This window comes from Podarcis liolepis, assembly GCF_965112155.1.
Source record: "Podarcis liolepis genome assembly, chromosome: 8".
Lineage (NCBI taxonomy): Eukaryota > Metazoa > Chordata > Lepidosauria > Squamata > Lacertidae > Podarcis > Podarcis liolepis.
The window spans coordinates 23,599,488-23,622,249 of NC_139560.1; the positions used below are offsets into that span (position 1 = coordinate 23,599,488).

The following is a 22,762-nucleotide window of genomic DNA, read 5'->3' on the forward strand; positions in this document are numbered from 1 at the left end:
ATTAAATGTAATAAAAATCCAATTAGCAGGTCAACAAGTACATAACAATATTGCTTTATTCAAGTATCAATTTTTCTTCTGTACTTTTACTTATCAGTGAACATGAGGTCCAAAAGTAATTTAACTACTTTGAATTACTGTTGTAATCCTTAAAAATTTGATATGATACAAGAAAAATATAAATCTGACTGCACAGTTATACATACGGCATGGCTATACAGCCTGTGTTTTCATTACACAGTTGCATCCCCAACTATTGTTTAAGGCTGCATTCCATATATGCAAACTTACTTCTGGTGTATTGATTGATAAGGAACAACAGAAGGCCTGTGGAGAGTCATACAGTTTTCGGTATGAACATATGGTTAATGCCACATGTAACAAAGGAAAGTAAATTTAATTCAAATGATAGTTCTAAGAAATATGACTAATTCAATGATACAGTGATTACATTATTTCCTGTTGCTCTCAACCAGTTATTATTAAAGTTATGCATTATCAGTCACATATCACACTATGTGTTACTTAGAAATGCATAGGCATACAGTATAAATGTAGCTTTTCCTATAGGAGGAAATTACGGAAAGGCAGTTGTCAAAGAACAAAAGCATTAAGATTTGAACATGTATTAAACAGGGTCACTGTGTGGAGTCATTGTACGCATGCAGGAAAAACAAAAAGCAATGAACACAGGCTGGTTTACCAAGCTTACCAGGAGTCCAGCTTCACTGGGGAAGCGTCACACACCTTCCAAGGATGTGTGCAAAGAGTCAGGATTAGCTGTTCATAAATAATATAGTTGGGTATGTGTGTAATTTTAATATTTAGTCCTCTCTACTGGACGGTGACTTTAATTTAGAATGGAAATTCTCCATCATGCGTTTACTGAGGAAACACAATGTGTGTGAACTAAAATCAACAAGTGGAACAACTTTACAAAATATTTTTGAGACACTTTCAGTGTGGGTGTGAAGTAGTATGGCCTGTTTGGAAGTATAAAACAAAATTATTCTGAGATTTACTCATAAATTATGAGTGTGGAGACCAATAATAAATACACTTACTACTGGTTTAAAAACTAATTAAAGTGCACTTCTAAGAATATGTGGGTGTGAGGAGGTGGTTTATGGATGATGGAACTACGTACTGGGTTTTCTGTTGTCTCACCCACATCGACACTCAGCCTTGCAGAGAGGAGAGTAATTAATTATAGTTGTGTGAGTGAGAAAGAAAAGAGACATATACAGTATTTCAAACTATATGTCTTTGCTGAGAGGTTGGACACAAGGACACATGCATACCAGCATTTCCAGTTTCCCCATAGCAACCATGGACCACCAGGAAAACTGAAGGGCATTTTCCAAAAGTTGTAAGGGTCAGTAAAATCCATCCAGTAGAATCCAGCGACTAGTACTTGCTGGGAAAAACAGGTAGACGTTGACTTGCTTGAATGCTCTTCTTTAAAACAAAACTCCCTTGTGTGGAGAATGGCTCAGTTCAGCTTTCTCCCTGGCATGTTATCTTTTTCTTTGTGGAGCTGTATTGAAACATAGGAACACCTATCTGCATCCTGGAACACACTATAATCTGGGTACAGTGGTGCCTCGCAAGATGAAATTAATTCGTTCTGTGAGTTTTTCCGTCTTGCGAATTTTCCGTCTTGCGAAGTTGCAACTGCACCTCTTCAAGCAATGGACACTGGGTATTAACGGTTTTAAGAAAAAGGAAACAAACTTGCAAGACGTTTCCGTCTTTCGAAGCAAGCCCATAGGGAAATTCATCTTGCGAAGCAACTCAAAAAACGAAAAACTCTTTCGTCTTGCGAGGCATTCGTCTTGCGAGGTACCACTGTATAAACCAGTGGAGTAGGGAAGCGCCTATTTCTTTTTAGATGTTTAAAGACCAAAGTTTAACCTTTGTGAAAATGTCCAATTCAACATTTTTACTAGAAAATAGTTAACAAACCCTACAGTATAAAGTTTATAAAAGAAACTACACATCATTCATCAGTAAGATAAGTTTTCTTTTATTCTAATTCAATGTATTATAGGGCATCTTATACTTTACTAGGTTGTTTTACATTGGATTAGATTGCTAAATCCTCCTTCCCCAGGAATACTATAAAAGTTGCATACCAAGCAAAAATTCAGCTTTTCTCATGGATGCCTAAGCCCACCTATTAGGGGAAGACGTCTAACTCTAAATAAACATGTTTAGGAGAGCACTCCCCCCCCCCATGTTTTTAAAAATGCACTAATTTTCAGCTGACATAATGCCGGAGGCAATAAATAAAGCCTAAATAAAGAACAGGTATTACTATGTAAATAACTAAAAATAATAATTTGGGGGCACCTACCGTCAAGGCTAACAGACTGTGACAGAAGTGGGTTTCAGTGCCAAAAAAGGGGGGCCACACGCCGCAATAAAACCTCTTGTAGAGCAATCCTACTCAGAAGTAAACCCCACTGAATTCAATGGAGCTTACTCGCAGATACGTGGAGGAGCTTGCAGCCCTAGTCCTTGAGACTCCGGGTGTGCGAGCTTCAGGTGAGCTTAATCCCCTGGCAGAGGAGCGCGGCTGCTACCTCTCAGGTGTCGGCGAGGTAAAGGAACCGGGAGCAGCTTCCGCCCTCCAAGGCGCGGGGATAAAAATGCCGTCTCCTCCTGCCCCTTTCTCCCCCCACATCCACGAGACTTCCCTCCTCCCCCGCGGGACGGACACCGGGTTCAACCGCTCGGCGGCCCCGCCTCGTCTGTGATCTCAGCAGGGGGAGAAAGAGAGGCGGAAAGAAGCCTCCTCGCGGCCGGGCAAAGCCCAACCCGAGCCCTGCCTGGGGCCTGGTAGCTTCGCTTCGCCTTGCGCCTCCCCCGCCCGTCCGCCCGCCCGCCTCCCTCACACGCTCCGCTTTCTTTTTCCTCCTCACAGGCACTTCCTGCGCGGGGCCGGGCCGGGCCCAGTCGGGTGGAGAGGGGGAGACTGCTGCTGCTGCTGCCGCCTCGGCGGAGTTAAAAAGGTATTGGGGAAGGGACAGGCGGGCGGGGTCCGTTGACGTTCCGAGGGCCTCTGCCGTGAGGGCTCGAGGTGTCGGCAGTTGGTCGCGGGGGGGCGGCGGAGGGGTCCCCGAAGAAGCCGCCCGTCAGGGAGGCGGGCGGGCGGGAGTGGCTCCCCGAGCGAACTGGCGCCTGAAGGGGGGGGAGGCTTCCACCGAGGGGTCCCTCCCAGGCCGCCGCTCACGGGCGCTCAGAGGGGATTAGTCGGCGGCGGCCGTTGCTGCTGCTGCTCCTCGCATTGCTGGAGGGTGAAGTCATCGTGGCCATTGTCTCCCCTCAGCTCCCCGGCTGGGCCGCCAGAGGGGGGAGGCCAGCAACCAGCCGTGGGGCCCGCCTTGTTCTCCGAAGCCGCCGGGTAAATTCTCTTTCCCACCCGCCCCCGGGGGGGGGGGGCAATACTGGACAGACTTTGAAACCCTCATCCACTCCGCGGGGCGAAGTCCGAGGAGAAACTCGGGGTGGGGTGCGGGGGGGTGGAAACTCCATATTCGATCGCTTCCACACCCCAGTAAGTTTTTTTTTTCCTTTCTGAGGAAAGGACTTTGGAAAAACGCCCTCTCCTTTCTCTCATACAGCTTCGGAGCGTCTCTATTGCACTTCCTTCTTGTAAAACAAAGGTACATTCTCTGCCTTGCGGTGGGGTGGGGGGGGGCGGAATCTGAAAAAAATAGTATTTTTTTTTATTAAAGACCCCTTTTAGAAGTTGTGGCACAGAACTGTTTTCTGGCAGAAATGGGGCTTTCTGTAAAACCGAAAGCGTTAGAAAGACACATTAACACACGCACAGCCGAAACTACGAGGAAGTTCACTCCCAGGGGAGGGGGAAATTTTCCACATCCACTCCAAATTGGGGCGAGACTAGCTAACTTTTGTCCTATAAAGGCTGCAGTGCTGCTGCTGCTACTACTTCCCTTTCCCCTCGGATTACAATTTATTGGGAATGTGGATTTCGTCCTCCCTTATCCTGCCTTTTGGGGCGGTTGAATAAACTGGGTAGCCTTAAATGTAATCTCTTTAAAGAAGCTTGTGTTCAAAGGGCAGTCTGACATATTTAAATACTCTTTTGAACTGTACAGTATTTCTCAGTGGAGGAGTATTGAATTTAAAAAACGAAAAAGGCAACTACAATGCAACTCACCCTGTAGGTGGTCACTGGCATTTCACTACTTATGCCTGGAACTCCTGTGAGGCTGACTTGGGTGATACCAGTGTCTGAAAAGTTTTTAATGAATAACAGCACAGCTTAGTAGCTTGCAGAAGTGGGATCCTTTTCATACAAGTGGACATGGGAGCTTTAATAATAAGCCCTGAGAGCTACATAGGCATCAGAAGTACATCTAAAAAGCTTAGGTCTAATGAAAGGAGAGCTGTTGCTGATCAAATGAACTGCACTGAGAGTTCAATATGAAGTAATGTGGAATTTCCCCATAGTATTTCACTGGCAACCACAACTGTACTGCCTGAGGGATCTTTTTGCTAGTTTCTTGGTTTGAAACCAAAACTTCAGAGTGTGCTTTCAGTGCCCAGATTGGAATGCTGCTGATTGTAAGAGTGTGGGGGAGAACTGACAATAGTATAACTTCTACCACAATCCACCTTTATTTCCACTTGGTGGACACAGAATTTGCTAATGTAAAACATTTTTTGTAGGCACTGGTGTCACATCAGTGCAGTTAAAGTCACTGAGAGTTGCACAAAGGTCAGAGGGTGCTTGTGGAGGGGACTGTGGAATTGTAGGACTAAATGTGCTAATCATACATGGCCCCAGAACCTTATTGAAGTTCTATAAGTCTCTCTTTAAAATAAAAACTGTTGTTTTTAAAAAGTGCAAGTAGAAGGACTGGTATTTGAGTTCTTACTTTTACCCGCTATAAAGTATTTAGTGTTCATGATAAGCAGATTCTGACTAAACAGATTAACTGTCTTAATTAACATGTTAAAGATGGAATAGTGAATGAGAACACTTCATTCAGTCACTATTTCAGTGAATTTGTCCAAACTAACAGGCTTAGTTTAGAAGTCCAGCTTTAGTCTTATGAATTTGAAATTGATTAAAATGAATGATCATAGGCACTGGCATTTGAAGGGGAAGGGATATAGTTCAGTAGTAGAGCACCTGATTTGCATATAGAAGGCCCCAGGTTCAATTCCTGCATCTCCAGGTAGGGTTAGGGGAGACCTCTGCCTAAAATGCAGAAGAGCTGCATCCAGTCAGTGTGGATAATAGAGCAAGATGTACCAAAGTTTGGCATAATAAAAGGCAGCTCGGTATTGTCTACACCCTGAGGTTTTAGGCAGCAGTTTTAATAGCTCTGCCTGGAGATGCTAATGATTGAACCTGGGGCCTGCTGCATGCAAATAAGATGCTCGACCACTGAGCTATAACTTTTCTCTTTTAAATACTAGGTTGAAAACAGAGAGAGGTCTATGATCACTGGTCATCAGTTCAAATTCATAAAAGTAAAGTTAGAATTCTGAACTAAGCCTGTTAAGATAGATTTACTTAAACAGTGAAAGAACAAAGTGTTCTCATTAGGTATTCACTGTACTCCTCAAATTATTTTTTGCATCACTATTGTCTGCTTGCATTTCTTTTGTCAAAGTTCATGTTCCCTTTTGTTCTCCTCATTTGGAGGGGGCTTCCATTTTCTGAAGAAAGTCTTATTGCCTCTTAAAAGCTTCCTTGACTCTGCTCATTAATTATAGTGACATCCCTTTGGCCTTGATGGTGCCTTTCCTTGTTTGCGGTACCACATACGTTCTAGCTACTTGTAGCTTGAATAACCCTAGGTGCTCTGGAAAGATGTGATGGTCTTCACTTTTCCTTTCAACTTCCTTTTTACCAATCCTCTTTTTTTTAAGAAGTTTCCTCTTTTGAAGTCAGGTGTGACTGTTGGATTTTTTTGGGAATTGTCAACTTACATATATACAGTGGTGCCTCGCAAGACGAAATTAATTCATTCCGCGAGTTTTTTCGTCTAGCGAATTTTTCGTCTCCCGAAGCACGGTGTCGGAAAAGTTTTGGAAAAGCTTCAAAAATACCAAAAACCTCAAAAAAGGCTACCACACCGTGTTCTATGAGTTGCTCCTCGAAGTCAAGTCGCAACTGTATTAACGGTGTTAAGAAAAAGGAAACAAACTTGCAAGACGTTTTCGTCTTGCGAAGCAAGCCCATAGGGAAATTCGTCTTGCGAAGCAGCTCAAAAAACGCAAAAACCTTTCGTCTAGTGAGTTTTTCGTCTTGCGAGGCATTCGTCCTGCGGGGCACCACTGTATATAGAATTTGAAAGCACTGTGTAGTTGCTGTGGCCAGTTGGTTTGACAACACATATTGCATCAAGTCTTGAGCACTACGTAAAAGTCCAGGCTTGTTGCCCCTCTGGTTCATTCATATTTTAGGTACAGTCATTTTTGACAATGGAGTATGTCTCCAGGGGTAAAGTCAAACTTCTGGACAATCACCGCACCTGCTACGGCTGCAGAGACTGGTAACTTAAAACTGCTGCCTCACACGTTTTTGCTGCACTAGTGACCTCTACAGGGCCCCCTCTCAGCATTGTGGCTGTGTCACATGCTGACAGCTTCTGGGAGCCACAAAGGTACTACTCTTCTGCTGACACCCCATACACCCCACATTACACCTATACACAGACATTTAGGGATCTAGAAATTCTACCTCTTTGTCATAAGTGGAACATGCATGTATCCAGTCTTTAGGAGGGTAATTGAAGTTTCCTGTTACTACAGCAAGGTCGTCTTTTAGGGACGTTCTTGATTTATTAGCCACCTGAAGATCATTGTGGGCATTTTGGTCAGGGTTATCATAGTACGTCCCCAGTATTGAATCACACTTTCGGCCTTGGTATTGCTACCCATATTGGTTCTGTGAAGGTGGCCAGGCCACCCTTTTGGGTGATATCTAGCTTGGTCTCCTTGATGTATAAAATTACACCATCTCCAGTCCACCCTTCCCTTCCTTCCTATGGAATTTGCATCTAATGCTTAAGACATTTTTTGTGTATTGTTAGAGGGGATTCCTTCTATTGTTCATGGCTTAATGCTGTTTTCTCCTTTTGTTTGTATTTCAGCTCTTAAGTTCCACTTTCACTTAGTTGGCAAAAGATATAATGGACTAATTCAACAGATGACAGCATTACAAGATTGAGCATGATAAGGTTCCTCGGCTTAATATGTACATCTGACTGGCACATGGAGGTTGATTTCCTCCAAGAAGGTAATGACTCTTGAGTTGCATTGTATATATCACTCCATTTTCCCATAAATTAATAAATTTTATTTTCTGTATTGAAAACACATAAACTGTGTTAAATAAATGCCAAGCTTTGCAGCTATATCTTGACGTATCATTCTTTTGAGATACGATTCCTATTTAAGATATGATTCCTAAGCTACCTGCATTTTGTTCTTTTTCTAGCTGTTCTGCTTTCTTTCACTTTTAACTTCTCAAGACCAAAAACCTCTTATGTCTTTATAGCTCAGTTTTTGCACAGCATTAATGCAATAAACATAATTCCTTAAATTGCAAGTTGCAAGATAAATATGTAAGCTGCTACCTTTTCAAGACTTTTGCTAAATCTGTCATTAGGCAATCTGACCTGGCATAGAATTATTTTATGACCTACAAATGGAACATTCTTAACATGAAGCAAAACCATGTGGCATATATCACCAAAAGGATATATGTATGGATATAGAAGTCTCTCCCATCCAGTATTCTGTGTCCTTACTTATGGCAGTGTCAGATGCTGCTGTAGAAGGTGGAAAGTCCTGTGCACATAGGTGAAAGAAAACAAAACTGAACTCACTCTTACCCTTGTTTAGCCAAAACCCTGGAAATGTAAGATGCTTGCAAATCAGACTAATTTTTAATAAAAATATTTAAATACACAATTCTGTCTTGTAAGTAACTTAGGAGGGGCTTTAATAACACCTTTTCATATGGTGGATTTATTTGCTTCCTTGTGTTTGTATAACTTCCTTCCCTGGAGAAAAGATACTGTCCTCAAGAGATCCTCAGCAAAAAGACTGGATGACTTCCTTTAGGAATTGGGAAATGGCAGCAGAGCCTAGGACTTGCCGATCAGAAGGTCGGCAGTTCAAATCCCCGCGACGGGGTGAGCTCCCATTACTCGGTCCCTGCTCTTGCCAACCTAGCAATTCGAAAGCACATTAAAGCGCAAGCAGATAAATAGGTACAGCTGAAAATGAATAAACTGCAGCTTAAATATTATGTTCATTTTTCACATGGTCTGGACTCTGGTCCTTCCCCTGCCCCACCCCCCTGATATTCTTTAGAGGGTCTCCAGTCTTCAGAGAGTAGCTGGAAGTGGGGAGGCAGAAAAAGGTCCTCCTTTCCTTCCACTCTGCAGTTTTAATCTATGCTTTTTAGCATATCAGAAATTATCTTAGCTTATTAAAAATTGTTTCTTGCATCCAGTTATATTATTCAGTTTTGCTTTAACAATTATCACTACTCTCGCAGTAAAAATGGCTTTGTATTTCATTGTTCATGCTCTGAGAGTCTGCACTTTAAGTGAAATATTTTGCCTTTCCCTAACCCCGTGAGGATGCTTCAGTTGTTTATTTTTATTATGCTTGTATTTACATATGAACTACTATTATTGAGGGAAGTCTCTCGAATGGTGTTATTCTCTTTTTATAGACACTGAAGGCTGTAGTCCTATACACTTACCTGGAAGTAAGTCGGTGGGACTTAAATTTCGAGTAGACATGTATAGGGTTGTCATGCAAACTTGCTTGGCTAATTGGTATCCATAAGGACTCATTGGCAAGTCCTTAATGTCATAGAGGTTATTTTTTCCAGATGTTGTACAACGATCTTGGCGTTCATGTGGAAGTTCCTTAATGACCCTGTAATGAATTGTGAAATTACATGTATGCTTCTAATGGCCATGTGTATAGTACTGTTTCTGTACCATCTTATCTTGGAATATAATGTGCTTATGTGGGGGCAGGGGGATCATTGGGGGAAGGAAGAAGCAACTTTGGGAGGAAGCTCTACATAAATGAAATGTTGCATGGAGGACACTGCACATTCTGGAAACAGGGTGGATTGGTTTTTAAATCAAGTTTTCCATTTTGAAATTTAACATTTCCTGAACAAACATCTTGGTTAGCTTGTGTTCTTGATATGACATTTTATTTAATTTTTGGAGCCTCTAGAGAACATGTTGGGCAGTCAAACAAATATAGCAAGTTAATAAATATGGTTGCTATAGCAATTAAAATATATAGAGCTTTTGTACAACCTAGGAACATAACCTGAACCTTCAGTCATGTAGTTTGCACACACTGCAGAATTATATTTGCTTAGAGGCAGGCAGATTTTGGTTTGGCTGTCTTTGTGCAGGAATATTAGGCAAGATTATTTAGTTAAAGATTGGGCCCAGAACTTTTTCATAAGCCATATCAGTTACTGTACAAACTGTCATTACTTCATGAGTTGGGAAGTAAATGTTCATTCTTTCTGGTTAGTAGAATCAAACAACAAATTGCAGAGATCAGCTAGTTGAAGGACCTAAAATAAGAATACAGTTGTTCATTGGATTATTCTAGAAATATATGGATGGTATCTCCTGGATCCCAGCACCTGTTACTATTTGCTAGTCAGTGGGTCCTATATGAAGCCCACAGTAATACCATACAAAAATTTGGCTCATTTATGCATGTGCTAGTGTGGTTCTTTCAATTGTTGATTTAAATATTTACCCATGATGCCATATGTTCAAAGGTTTAGGAAATGGGAGTTCCGAACTTGAATCTCCAAGGGCTTACTGAGTCTAAATATTAAGCAAATTTTAGATTTCCATCAATATCTCTTTTCACTTGAGGTTTTTAACACATTTAGTATCAGTGTGTTTATATTATCAAAACCCAGAAAGTCCCCTAAAGCCGCTAGGAAAATCATGAATAAAATATTTAACTGTAGGAAGCATATATCCTTACAATAATTGATACTGTGTTGCTGTTGCCCTGCAAAAAAGTTGCAAAAAGTTTTTTTAGGGCACTTTAGTTCGAAAAATTTCAAATGCCTTGAATTGACTGGGATCTGACTTGGCATAGTTGGATCATTTAGACGTTTAGTTTTACTATCCCATCCCATTTCCAGAAATGGGCTGGAGATATGGGTATGCAGGCATGCACAAGGGTAGGCAAGCTGTGATTCCTAGGAACCTAAAATATTAAACTGCATGTTTGAAACTGCAACTTTACTGTTATTGTATCCGTTCATTATGTTAAAACAATTTTATGGGAAAAATGTACTTTTAGAAAAGGAACATTTTTCAAATGGAAAAATATAGTGGTAGAAAACTTCCTGCCCTGCAGAAAATTTTTCACCCCATATTACTACATGTTGGTCATAGGTGCCAAGGCATTTTGGGCTTCAGAATCGCATGTGTCTGCTGCTTTGCTCTGATGCCCCCATAGGCCATTTATCCCTTCTGAAGGGTTTGAGCCTTTAGCCATTAAATTTACTCCATTTATCAGCTGCTTGATAACAAACTTTCTCTTGGGTGTTGTATATATTTGAAACATTCAGTTCAAAATTTAAAACCAGTCAATAGCAACACAAATACACCATAAAACACAACTGTCATATCAATCAGAAGTTAACACAACTTCAGCAGCAATCATAACATAGAGAGCCATAAGGATAATATTTCTAGAACAGGGGTAGGGAACCTCAGGCCCAGGAGTCAAATGCAGCCCCCTAGCCTCTGTTTGTTTGCACTTGGAAATCTCCCCAGGCCACACCTTTTACTATCCCTACTTAATACCCGCAAGTGGTTCCCTCTCAAGGTGGACAATAGTGAAGGGCATAAGTTGTGTGTAGAAACTTGCCTACTGTACAGAGGTAAAATTTACACTTGTTGTCCACCCACATTCGCCTCTGGCCCCATCCACCAGTGGCACGTAGGCACTGGAAAGTTGCCTAGAATAGTGCTGCCCTTAAGCTGTTCCCCACCCCTATCAAGGAGCATCTGTGTTATCTAGGAGGTTACCTTCTATGCAGGTTGTGTAGCTACTTTGGAGGCTTTTGATGAACTGGAAGTCTTTGGAATAAATGAATGATGTTTTGTATCATTTGGTCTAGTATTCTTAGGAAATCTATGTATTTACAGCTTCCTTGGCTCTGTCTCCTGCCATGTTGCTAACATCCATTGAGCTGATGCACCCATTGACTGCCTCAATGGTAGTCACTTTATAATGTCAATAGTGCATTGTAATTACTAGTGTTATACATGTGAGGATTTAAGTAGGTACCAAAATAGTGTTCAGAGTTCAGCGATCACACATAACCCAATATACACTTCTTAAAAGATTAAAGGAATTTGTATGAGCTGGTGGATGACATTCCCTTCCTATTCCTTAGGACTTTCCAGAGTGGCAACAGTTGTTTACAGATAAACTGGAATCCACTTATTTAAAAAGATTTAACTTCAGAGCAAAAATATAAAAAAGGAATTGTATATCTTCCAGTAATAGAAATTGAATTGTAGCAAACTTTTATTCACTTTGGGCAAACTAGTATTGGCTACTTCTTCCTTATCTTTTCCATATTGGCAAGTAGATATTTTTAGTTGTTAGCTTAGCAGCATATATTTGACTGTAATTCTGTTCTACTGACTTGCTTATATTCTTTCTCATGTTCAACACTTGAAGATGAAATTTATAGCACTTCCCATAATAAAATCATTTCTTTTCACAGCTGAATCACATGCTTTCCAATGCATGTGTTTTAACTTTAACAGTTGTTTTTGTAGTCTGAACCATTTCCTGTTATTCAGCTATTACACTGCCAAAAGCAGAAACCAGCTATTTTTCAGCCATTTTTAAATATATTACAAGTAGTTATAAAGGTCTGTTGATTGTGGGGATTATTTCTGTACCTTTTTCGTTTTCCAATTTTCAAATTCTAAAAGCAATGGAGCTATGAACCTACCACTCTGAAAATGGTGAGATGAGTGCAAGTAAGGAGGCCTGATCTTTGTTCATCCTTAAGTATTCATTTAACTCCTGGGCTATGAGTCTCATTTATTGGTTCTGCCAGCAGTGTGTCTCAAATTTTAGATGCTTTCTTCTAGAAGCTATTCATGCATGAATAGTTGCATGGTTTTGTGTACATAGTCACAGGCAACAACAGGCTATCTCTGGATTCGGGCATTAGTCCTGTACGACATTAGAAGAGAACAGGATATTACTCACCTGCTTCAAAAGTCATGCACCATAAAATATATAAGAACAAAGTAGCAGTTTAAAATATACTGGTAGATAATTATCTCTTTGTATTGTGATCCCATTTCATGTTTCAAACGGTCCTTTTTCTCAGAGAACCTTAGCACAATTGATTGGCTTTAGTAATAAATACTTACAAAGCATCTTATAATGTTTTCTGGTAGATTATTTCTGTTTTAATCTAATACTGTTTTCTGATAGTGTTAACAGATTTGTTTTGTGCTCTGGAGATTTAAACGGATTATGGATGGTCAAAGACCACTGCCACATCTCCCAGACATCTCTTTACCTTGGCCCTTGACACCTTCTCTCTGAATTGTAATTCATTATTTTAAAATATTGTATCTTTAAATTATTGCAACCAACCCTAGAACCTCATGTTGAAGGGTGAGTAAGAAATCTAACAATTTGCATCAAACTTTAAAGAAGACTATTAAATAAGGCACATTAAATATAATTTCATATCATGTCAGCTGTAATGTTCAAATACAAATGGCAGAAATGGTTAACCAGTTTCTATATCTTGTAGTACATAAGCAGATGCATAGCCAGCAATGGGACACAACTACCCATGACTTCCTCTATTTAATTGGATACTTTAAAAAATGATTGTACTTAGTTAGTCTATGGAGAGGTAACTTTTCAGTCTCACAGCCACATTCAAGATTGGTCAGTCCTCTGTGAACAGCATTCCAGCAGTCATAATGGCCAAAGTGGCCATCAAACATATTGTGTGTGCGTACTACACACAAATGTACACACACACAGTGCACATACCTTATACACACAAACACCCTCACCACAAATACGTGCTGGGACAAGCCATGCTCATTCTCCTCATAGCACTGGGCTGGATTTGGAGGTTTAAGTCCCTCCTTTCAGCCCAGCCCTGCTATGGAGCAAGTTCCTCATCACAGCACTAAGCTAGCTGGGAGAGATTTATGTCTTCACAGGCCCCAGAACTGTAATGGGCTGAATACTTTCCCTCCTTCCCTGCTGTGTGAGATTTCCTCCACCAGGCATTGCTGGGAGTGCCTTTGCACCCACTGTTAACTCGCCTAGGATGAGGAAACAATCTCAGTTAACTTGTGTGGCACGGGTGGGTGAAAAATCCCCCTGGCCTAGTGCTCTAGTTCTGAGTAAAATGAGGGTTTGTGCACCATTTAAAATGGCTTTGTGTGCCTGACCTGGGCTGTGGTTGTTACCCCTGATTTAGTTGAATTGCTGAAGAGGTTTCCTGTTTAGTCCTTTAAAACAAGCCTGAATCAACGACTCAGGAATATATATTTTTAAATCAACAGTCAAGCTAACTCTTCTAGAAATTACACATATATGCACTTTGTTAGCTACCCTAATTTATGGAAAGCTGAGATGGAAATGTTTAAAATGGTTTCTAATTATACAAAACAATTTCCCCTGGAAATACAAAACAATTTCCCCTGGAAAGTTCTTTTTCTGTTTTTCAGCATAAGGTAAAGGGATCCCTGACCATTAGGTCCAGTCGTGACCGACTCTGGGTTTGCAGCGCTCATCTCGCTTTATTGGCCGAGGGAGCCAGCGTACAGCTTCCGGGTCATGTGGCCAGCATGACTAAGCCACTTCTGGCGAACCAGAGCAGCACACGGAAACGCTGTTGACCTTCCCGCCGGAGCAGTACCTATTTATCTACTTGCACTTTGACGTGCTTTCGAACTGCTAGGTTGGCAGGAGCTGGGACCGAGCAACGGGAGCTCTCCTCGCTGCGAGGATTTGAACCACCGATCTTCTGATCGGCTAGTCCTAGGCTCTGTGGTTTAACCCACAGCGCCACCCATGTCCCTTTAAACCACTTAGGTATGCTGAAAAACAGGGACGTGGGTGGCGCTGTGGGTTAAACCACAGAGCCTAGGACTTGCCAATCAGAAGATCTGCGGTTTGAATCCCCGTGACGGGGTGAGCTCCTGTTGCTCGGTCCCAGCTCCTGCCAACCTAGCAGTTCGAAAGCACGTCAAAGTGCAAGTAGACAAATAGATAGCACTCCGGTGGGAAGGTAAATGGCGTTTCTGTGCGCTGCCCTGGTTCGCCAGAAGCACCTTAGTCATGCTGGCCGCATGACCTGGAAGCTGTACGCTGGCTCCCTCGGCCAATAAAGCGAGATGAGCGCTGCAACCCCAGAGTCGGTCACGACTGGACCTAATGGTCAGGGGTCCCTTTACCTTTAAGTGGTTTAAAGCTTGCAGTGAAAATGTATGATAACCAGTTTTTACCTATAGTGTTGTAGGTTCTTATATATAATTCCCCAGGAAAATAGGAAATCCAAAACAGGACATGCTGCAATTGTGGAAAAACCAGCTCTTCACACACAACTTCATTTAGATGCTTTCTCTTCTTTGCTTTTTTTAAACAACAAAAGCCTTAAGTTAAAGTTTTATTTATGATTTATCCACTGAAAAAGGGCACTTTATCCCTTTCTTTTTATGAGACTGCATTTAATTTTATTGTTTGAAAAATATTTATGCTTGCTAGCTATTTTCCCTCTCTATTGAGATAGTTATATGAAATGCAAGTAGTTTGAAGACAAGATTGCTAATGTGGCCTACATTTTACCCATTTACTGGAATAAATTTCTCAATAACGCATATTTTCTTGGTAAGACTTGCTGTATCTTTCAAACATGAACAATTGGCAGGTTCTTCCAAAACCTTAAAAGCTGTTAGGCACTCGCATCTTTTTGGAAATGTGACGAGGGTTAAGAGGACTGACTCTTCTGTTGACTCAACGTCTTTCACTTTGAAATACAGTAAATATGATCTTTGCACCAAGCATGACTCCAAAGACAGCATGGGTACAGACCCATCAAGGGAGACTATGCAAGGGCAGGGGAGTAACAATGTGCTTGTCACAATGCAGAGTGATAGTTGCCCAGCAAATGGTAGTTATCCAGGGGATGCACCAGCACGAGCATTATGTGTTTGACAAACACAATTAATTGTAACTGTAGAAGACTACATTAACTGTGTGTGAGAGAGAATATATTATTACAAAGTGAATGGAAGAAATTGTAGGCTCCTGAGAGTTGGGCAATTCACTGGCTCTGTCTCCTGCAGGGTTAGCAAAAACAAACTTTCTTTACCCAAGCGGTATGTTGCAGCTTTATTCAGCTCACATTACTCAGCAGGAGAGACCCCCCAAAATAAATTAATTGAGGCTATTGATTGTATACTACCTACAGTAGTAATGACCAGAGGTGTATGTATTACCAGACAACAGTGGCAGTGTTCACATCAATCAGTGTTTGGTCATACATGGAATCCTAATGAAAGTGCTTGACAATGTTTGAAATCCTGTGCTCATTCTTTAATACATCATAAGTTAACACACACATTGTTTTTTGTGTTCTCTGAGTTTATGGCCTCTCAGTTAAAACCTATAAAAATACTTTTCAGGGTAAAGATTAAATTCAGCAAACATAGTATAGAAAATATAAGCTAAGGGTGTGGTGATTTCAGTACAGTATTGACTTCCAAATATGTAGTAACTTTTATGGTGACCTTCTGAAGATTGTTCAAAATTTTCCATGTTGAAAACCTGTTTTCATTCAGCCATTTTCTAGTGCTGCTTAGTATACATTTTTAAAATTTTTTCAACAAATCAGCTAGAATGTGATATCTACTATTTAGCTTAGTTAAATATCAACAAGGCGTTCTTCTATCTTTCCCCATCCTTGGGTTTAAAATCTATATTTCACAGACCTGTAGAGTGCAAATTAGGTGGGGCTGTTTTGTCAGTTTCTCTTCCCCTTTCTGTGCTAATTTTCTTTTCTATATGAAGTTGGATAATGCCTTTTGTCTCCTGTACTCTTGTATTCCCTGGTGCTTAAATTGATTTGGAGTCCTAGTTTCCTGCCTGGAATATGCAGATGCTGAAACTAGCAAGGTTAAAAGTTTCAGTTAAGTCCCCCCCCCCCAAATCCTACATTCCTTTGAGGCTCTGTAGCAGTTTGTCTGCAATTTGGAAGTCTTAATCCACTCTGGAGGGGCTCCTTTGTATATAAATTTCATCCACTTCAGCCAAAAGGGGGGGATTATGGCCGTTTTATAGATTCCACATTATAGTGAATGGCAAAACACAGAACTTCATTTCATTCAGAGTGGCTCAGGAGCTGAACTACAGAACAAAGTGTGACTCAAAAAAAGATGAGACTACAAAGCAGAGATGCTGGTATATAGGGCAAATTTGAAGCCCTTGCACACACCCTAATATCTACTGCTGCCCCTGCCTTTTCCTGGCCTTTTGACCCTCTGAACACTATTTTTGTCCCCCCCCCCCATCTGTACCCAGGTGCCCACATGTCTATTTTAAGAGATCATTTCATGCATCAGCCAAAGTAGACTCCAGATTGTAAAAGCTTTTGTTACACTGTACTAAAATTTGCTACTCTTTATGGTGAATGTTTTTATTGTTCATGCCAGTGTTGTTATAGTTGGGGAGCATTTAAAAGCTTCTAGGTTTCGGAGCTGTGGCCTATTTCTGCGGAATATATGATGGCGTGGGGAGAGGGAGATTCATATTTCACATCGTGGAAATAGGTGCAAATTAAATTTTAATATGTGCTAGTTCATACTATATTGTATGAAGTAATAAATAAAAGTGAACCTATTGGAATTGCTAACAACAACAACAACGGCTAGTTGATGATGCATAAATAGTGGAACTTTCCCTGCTAAGTGCCTTGAAGAATTGTTAATCACAGTTCATGTAAATCATGTTTCATATTTGCATGCATTGTAAAACATTTATTTCATTTTTGCTGAAGCATTAAAAATGAAAACAAATGCTGTATCTGTAGTAATGCTAATGCCAACAATAACTTTGATACATACATTTACTTTACTAATTTTGTACATCGTTTACCATACATTTCCAGCTAAATTAAATAGCCACATTTATTCATTTCAGCTCCATTATTAGATATGGGGGTGGATAGTTAGATGGAATAACTTGGGAAAGGAAATATCAATACTTAAGAGGGGCTTATTTAAAAAAAAAATGTTCTAGGCCTATGCCCTATTAAAGTAATTTACAACACTCCTGTTCAACAGCTTTTACAGAAAGAAAAAATGAATGTCAGACTTTAAATGTACAGCCAGCTAATTAAAAGTTTTAAATATATGCTTCTGCTTTAAGTAAAGTATGTTTCTGTATCAGCTGGGAATGAGCTCTCCGAGAGGAAGTGTGAAGTTGCCGAATTAGTGATGGCTGGCAAATGAACTTGTCTAACAGCAACTTCTCAGCTCCTTTGTAGCTTTGTAGTTTCCTAAGGTATATATAGCACATTGGTGAACCATAGAATGATTTTGAGAGAGAGAATTTGGGCAAAGTCCCAATTTAGATTTCTCTGGGCCTTTCCCATTGCAGAACTTTTATTTGGAAAATGCCACTACCAGACCATTTGTTAAGTGACAGCTGATCTCTTAATAAGAAACTCAATTTTCTTCAGATTTTAAACATTACTTTCCAATGATTTAACAGAATTTTACAATGTTAATATGTATGACATGTGGGTTTGAGTACAGTCTTTCTGGTATTATCAGCCCACTTCAACTGCTTGAAGAATTTCTTTCTATTACCATGTATTCCTTAAATATACAAAGGTAACTTGGGTTGTTGCTATGGCAGTTGTTAGCCTTGAGAATAAAAACGTGGGAACTGCGTTTGTCCAAGGCATAAATTCTCCTTTTTAACTAACAATAACAAATTTGTATCATTGTGCACAAAGTCAACCAAGCTAAAGAGATAATCAAAACAAGAAAAAAAACCTGTGCTCTAAATTTATGGTATTTAATTTTGCATTTCAGACATACCTCGGGTTAAATATGCTTCAGGATGAATATTTTCGGGTTGCGCTCTGCAATGGAGCACGTTACTTCCGGGTTTCGCCGCTCACACATGCGCAGACGCTCAAAATTATGTCATGCGCATGGGCAGAAGTAGTTACAGGAGTGTTTATTTCCTAGGATGTCCCTCTTTTCCTTCAACCCCCTAAATCAGAGCTTTCCAAACTTTACATGTTGGTGACACACTTTTTAGACATGCATCATTTTGCGACACAGTAATTTAGTTTTACTAGCAAACTGAAGGTTAAACTAACCCCTTTCCAGCCCTGGGAGGAGCATGGGGAACGTTCATACTATACACCTAACACTGCAGTCAACACACTAACATGTCACAACACACAATTTGGAAAGCTGTGCCCTAAACTGAATCTTCTGTTGCTTTCTAACTGTCAGTATGCTCTCAGAAGTCTATTGCTTAGTCCTACATCAGGAAAGAAGCCTTATCATCATTCATTTCAGGGGGTTGGACTAGCTGACCCTTGGGGTCCTTTCCAACTCTAAGATTCTATTATCTTGATGTTCTATTATGGTCATAGCGAGTGCTATTTTTTGGAAAAAGAGGTGCTGGAACTTACCATGAGCGCCTCTTTTGCTCTTTCAATGGCAACGGCGTTTACCTGAGAGGTGCTGGAACTGAGTTCTGGTGAGTTCTGACTCAAAAAAGCCCTGGTCATAGTTGTAAACAAATGCCTCCATTCTTTCCTAATAACCAGCATTTTGTCATCTGATTCCAGTTCAGTTATATGAGTGCTGTTGCTTATGTGGCCAAAACGGTAATATTTAAGAGGGAAGTACTAGAAAATATGAAGCTGTGTGTCTCCTGCTTTTTATTTGATAGAGTTATATACCTTTTTATGCCCAGAAAGTGTCTTAAGGGGGTTACAAAAGTAACAAATATATTTATAAACAATGAAACTGAAGAACTACAATACAAAATAAAATAATAACTTTCCCCCTAAAGCAAAACGTAGTAGTACTTTTTTTGGAAACAATTTCACTCTTATTACCAAGGGACATGTTTACTCATAATAAGCAAAACTCATTCCAGTAATACATGCATATCACTCCAGATTCTATTTTAAATGTATTCTCAATTTCCCTTCTACAGAAATACAAATAATGTACTACCACCTGCCCATCCGTATCACTCGTCCCATTTCACTTCCACAACTCACACACATCCATCATTAAAAATACATTATCCACTCCGTTACTCCAATATCTCCCTCTCATTCGCCACATTGCTGTGACCAATCATTCTACTGTTTCTACTAAAAATGTATGCAGAATCACCAGGAGTTAATGAAACTATTCACTGTCAGAACTGTAAACTATCAAAAGAAATGCATAGCAATCTGGCTCTCACCCATTTTGTTATTTCTCACCCAAGGATAGGTGGAACTGCACAGACCCTTCCCTGGTACTCCTTCCTCTCACCTGGTACTCAGACATTTTCTACCCACATCACAGACACACCACAGGAAATAGAAACCCAACCAGCAGGAGGGCACCCTTGTTTCAACCTCGAATGCACAGGCCAAAGGAGAGAGTTCTCTTTTGGTGTCTCCCTAACGGGTGCCCTGCCAGTGACACCCACTGCAGCTTGCCTGCGCTGGTTTTGTAACTGGATGTCCATTATTAGCTACAGCTGGTTCTACTCACTTTCTCCATGGTCCTGCCTGAACAAGACGACACTCAGGGTCATTTGGGCTATCTAACTGGGGAGTATGGTTGTTCTTATCTCTCTCCTTTGCTTTTTATCAGCTTTATCAATAACAGTGTCTCCCTTGTAAGAGTTCAATAAAATACTGGATTTAAATGCACCTATAACTTGGGAGGATTGTCAGTGTGATTAACAATCATTTTCCAGTTCTCCCCCCCCCCCGCCCCTTTGTGCACTTCTGCCACCTATATAGGATATCGCCTTTTGGCATATTCAGCATTTGTGTCGCTTTGTCTTACAGCCCCTGCAACTCAAAGCATATTAAGCTGCTACGATAATAAAAGGATTCTAGCTTGCCATGACGTTATCATGTTGCTTTTTTCCCTTAGTTCTTAAATAATGCATCAATTTCACCAGAATGGAAAACTCCCAAGCAATTCTCCTTGTTAGATTATTTCTTTTTGTTGTATACATCTTATATAGTATAATCATTAAACTGTAACAAAAAAGGTCCACCCCTTGATTATAGCAACTTGCTAATTGACAGAAGTGCACAGGTGGCTGAAGCAAACAAGGTGGAGGTTTAGTTGATGAGGTAGCTGTAATAGGAGTTAGCAGAGTAATACAAGTCCTCTGAAAACAACAATGAACCTGAATATATGTGATGCTAATCTGTCTCTTGTCTTTCCCTTTCATTTGTAGAATTGCTGTGAAGAGTTTCCTGGAATTATATGTCGTGAAGAATTTTGTATGTGAAGAAGACAGACCTGACCATGTATAACATGACTTAGCCCCCTCCCCAACATGACCTCTAAGTGTGCTGCTTCTCAATAGGCATTTTTTCCTTAAAGTGATCAGTGTTGTACACATGCTTTGATCCATTTCTGATGAATGTTTTAGCCATGAGTTTACATCGGCAAATGGGATCTGATAGAGACTTGCAGTCTTCTGCCTCCTCTGTAAGCTTGCCTTCAATTAAAAAGGCACCAAAGAAAAGAAGGATTTCACTGGGGTCTCTCTTTCGAAGAAAAAGGGATACAAAACGCAAGTCCAGAGATATAAACGGAGGTGTGGATGGCATTGCAAGTATTGAAAGCATACATTCGGAAATGTGTATGGACAAGAACTCTATTTTCTCTGCCTATATGTCTTCTGACAATGGAACAACCATCATCAGCAAACAGAGCGGAGACTTCATGGAGTGTCCCTTGTGCCTTTTGCGACACTCCAAGGAGAGGTTTCCGGAAATAATGACTTGTCACCATAGATCTTGTGTGGATTGCTTACGTCAGTATCTCCGGATAGAAATCTCTGAGAGCAGAGTTAATATCAGCTGTCCAGAGTGCTCTGAGCGATTCAATCCCCATGATATTCGATTGATATTAAATGATGACATATTGATGGAAAAATATGAAGAATTTATGCTTAGAAGATGGCTTGTGGCAGACCCTGATTGTAGGTGGTGTCCTGCTCCTGATTGTGGGTAAGTTATTATCTCCACTCCCCTTCCTACCCATTCTAATGAAGCACATGGATCTTGTCGTCATCCTGAAATATATTATTCGGTTCATTAAATTGCTCTAATTGTCTACTAATTTGTAACTATTTTAACATTTGAAGTTTTGTGCCTCCGTCATATTGCTCAGGTTGTGCTAAGTAGTCCTTATTGTTTCATGGCATAGATGAAACAAAAGTAAAAGAACAGACAGGCAGATTTATTCTGGTAAACGCTGTTATTTCACACTGTAGCGTGTTTAAAGGAGTGACTTTAGTTCCTTTAAAATAAAATAGAAATATTTTAATACACTTTGAAAAGAAACCTAGCAGTTTCTTGAGTGTAAATTGTGAAAGTTTTTTATAAAATAAAGAAGTTAACTTTGTAGTTACACATCCTGGCATTGGCAGTTTTAATGCCAGAAACCCCAAATATTGGCTGCCAGTAGAAATTCAGTATAAGAGAGCATAAACCAGTTTGTTGTAGCTGCTTGATGCCAGAATACTTTTTCCTAAGCTGCAAATGTTTTAATATTCAAGGAAACACATTTGATTGTCATCATTAAGCCAGAACAAGTGTACCCTTTGTCATATTCTTCCCTTTCCAAGCCCACTACTTGGGAGGAGCAAGAGGGTACTTTTCATTCTAATCACTGTTTTGCTTGGTAAAGCTCCTCTCACCACTTTCCCTGCCTTCGGTTGCCTTGTTCGGTTCCCAGCTCTGGGTTGTCAAAACTTCAAGCAATCTCCTAACTGCTGTTATTCTGCTGCTACCATATAAACACCTATCTCTGACTTATTTTGTCATAGCTGTGATAGTTTGGCCAAATATGAAACGTGATTGGAACAAACAAAACTTCATTAGTATAGTAAACGCTGAATATAACAGGTTTTTATGGGATTTGCTTTAACAACGGTGTTCATTTTTTAAATATTTTAACACGTGCTTATACCTCTATTCCTAACTGTATCCTATCCAACCTACTCTACCCCTTACTCCTCAGCACCCACACCAGCTACTCTCACTTCCCCCAAAACCCAACTGTCACTCCCCAGACACATACCTATTCTGTCATAAGCTACCCTGTCATTCAGCACACAACACACACAAACATTCCATCCATCTTTCACTCCCCCCTGAACTTGCCTTACCTTAAATCATACAAACCTTCCTACACAAAATTTACACAACAGTATGCCACGTCCTCCTCTGCTGATTTCAGCTTAAATGTAAAAGTAAAGGGACTCCTGACTGTTAAGTCCAGTCGCGGACGACTCTGGGGTTGCGGTGCTCATCTCTCTTTACTAGCCGAGGGAGCCGGCGTTTGTCCACAGACAGCTTCCTGGTCATGTGGCCAGCATGACTAAGCCACTTCAGGCAAGCCAAAGCAGTGCACAG

General features: G+C 40.5%; 2 protein-coding genes across 19 annotated transcripts in view; one reads left to right on the plus strand and one right to left on the minus strand.

Annotated features, from left to right (window-relative positions):
* VPS13B (vacuolar protein sorting 13 homolog B) overlaps nucleotides 1-22,762 on the minus strand; it is an 883,035-nt gene that overhangs the window by 299,630 nt on the left and 560,643 nt on the right. The window lies entirely within an intron of this gene.
* Nucleotides 2,054-22,762, plus strand: part of RNF19A (ring finger protein 19A, RBR E3 ubiquitin protein ligase) — a 47,378-nt gene continuing 26,669 nt past the window's right edge. For 6 of the 17 annotated variants that reach the window (XR_014529204.1, XR_014529205.1, XR_014529206.1 and 3 more), the window contains exons 1-4: nucleotides 2,057-3,014; nucleotides 3,590-3,668; nucleotides 7,140-7,285; nucleotides 20,572-21,352. Coding sequence is in view for 12 of the 17 variants with exons in the window: in XM_083517242.1 (XP_083373368.1) it covers nucleotides 20,757-21,352 (596 nt within the window). In the remaining 5 variants the exon portion in view is untranslated. Of the gene's footprint in view, nucleotides 3,407-3,584; nucleotides 3,669-7,139; nucleotides 7,286-20,571; nucleotides 21,353-22,762 lie in introns of all 17 variants that reach the window. The other 11 variants (XM_083517244.1, XM_083517243.1, XM_083517248.1 and 8 more) reach the window with 10 other exon arrangements.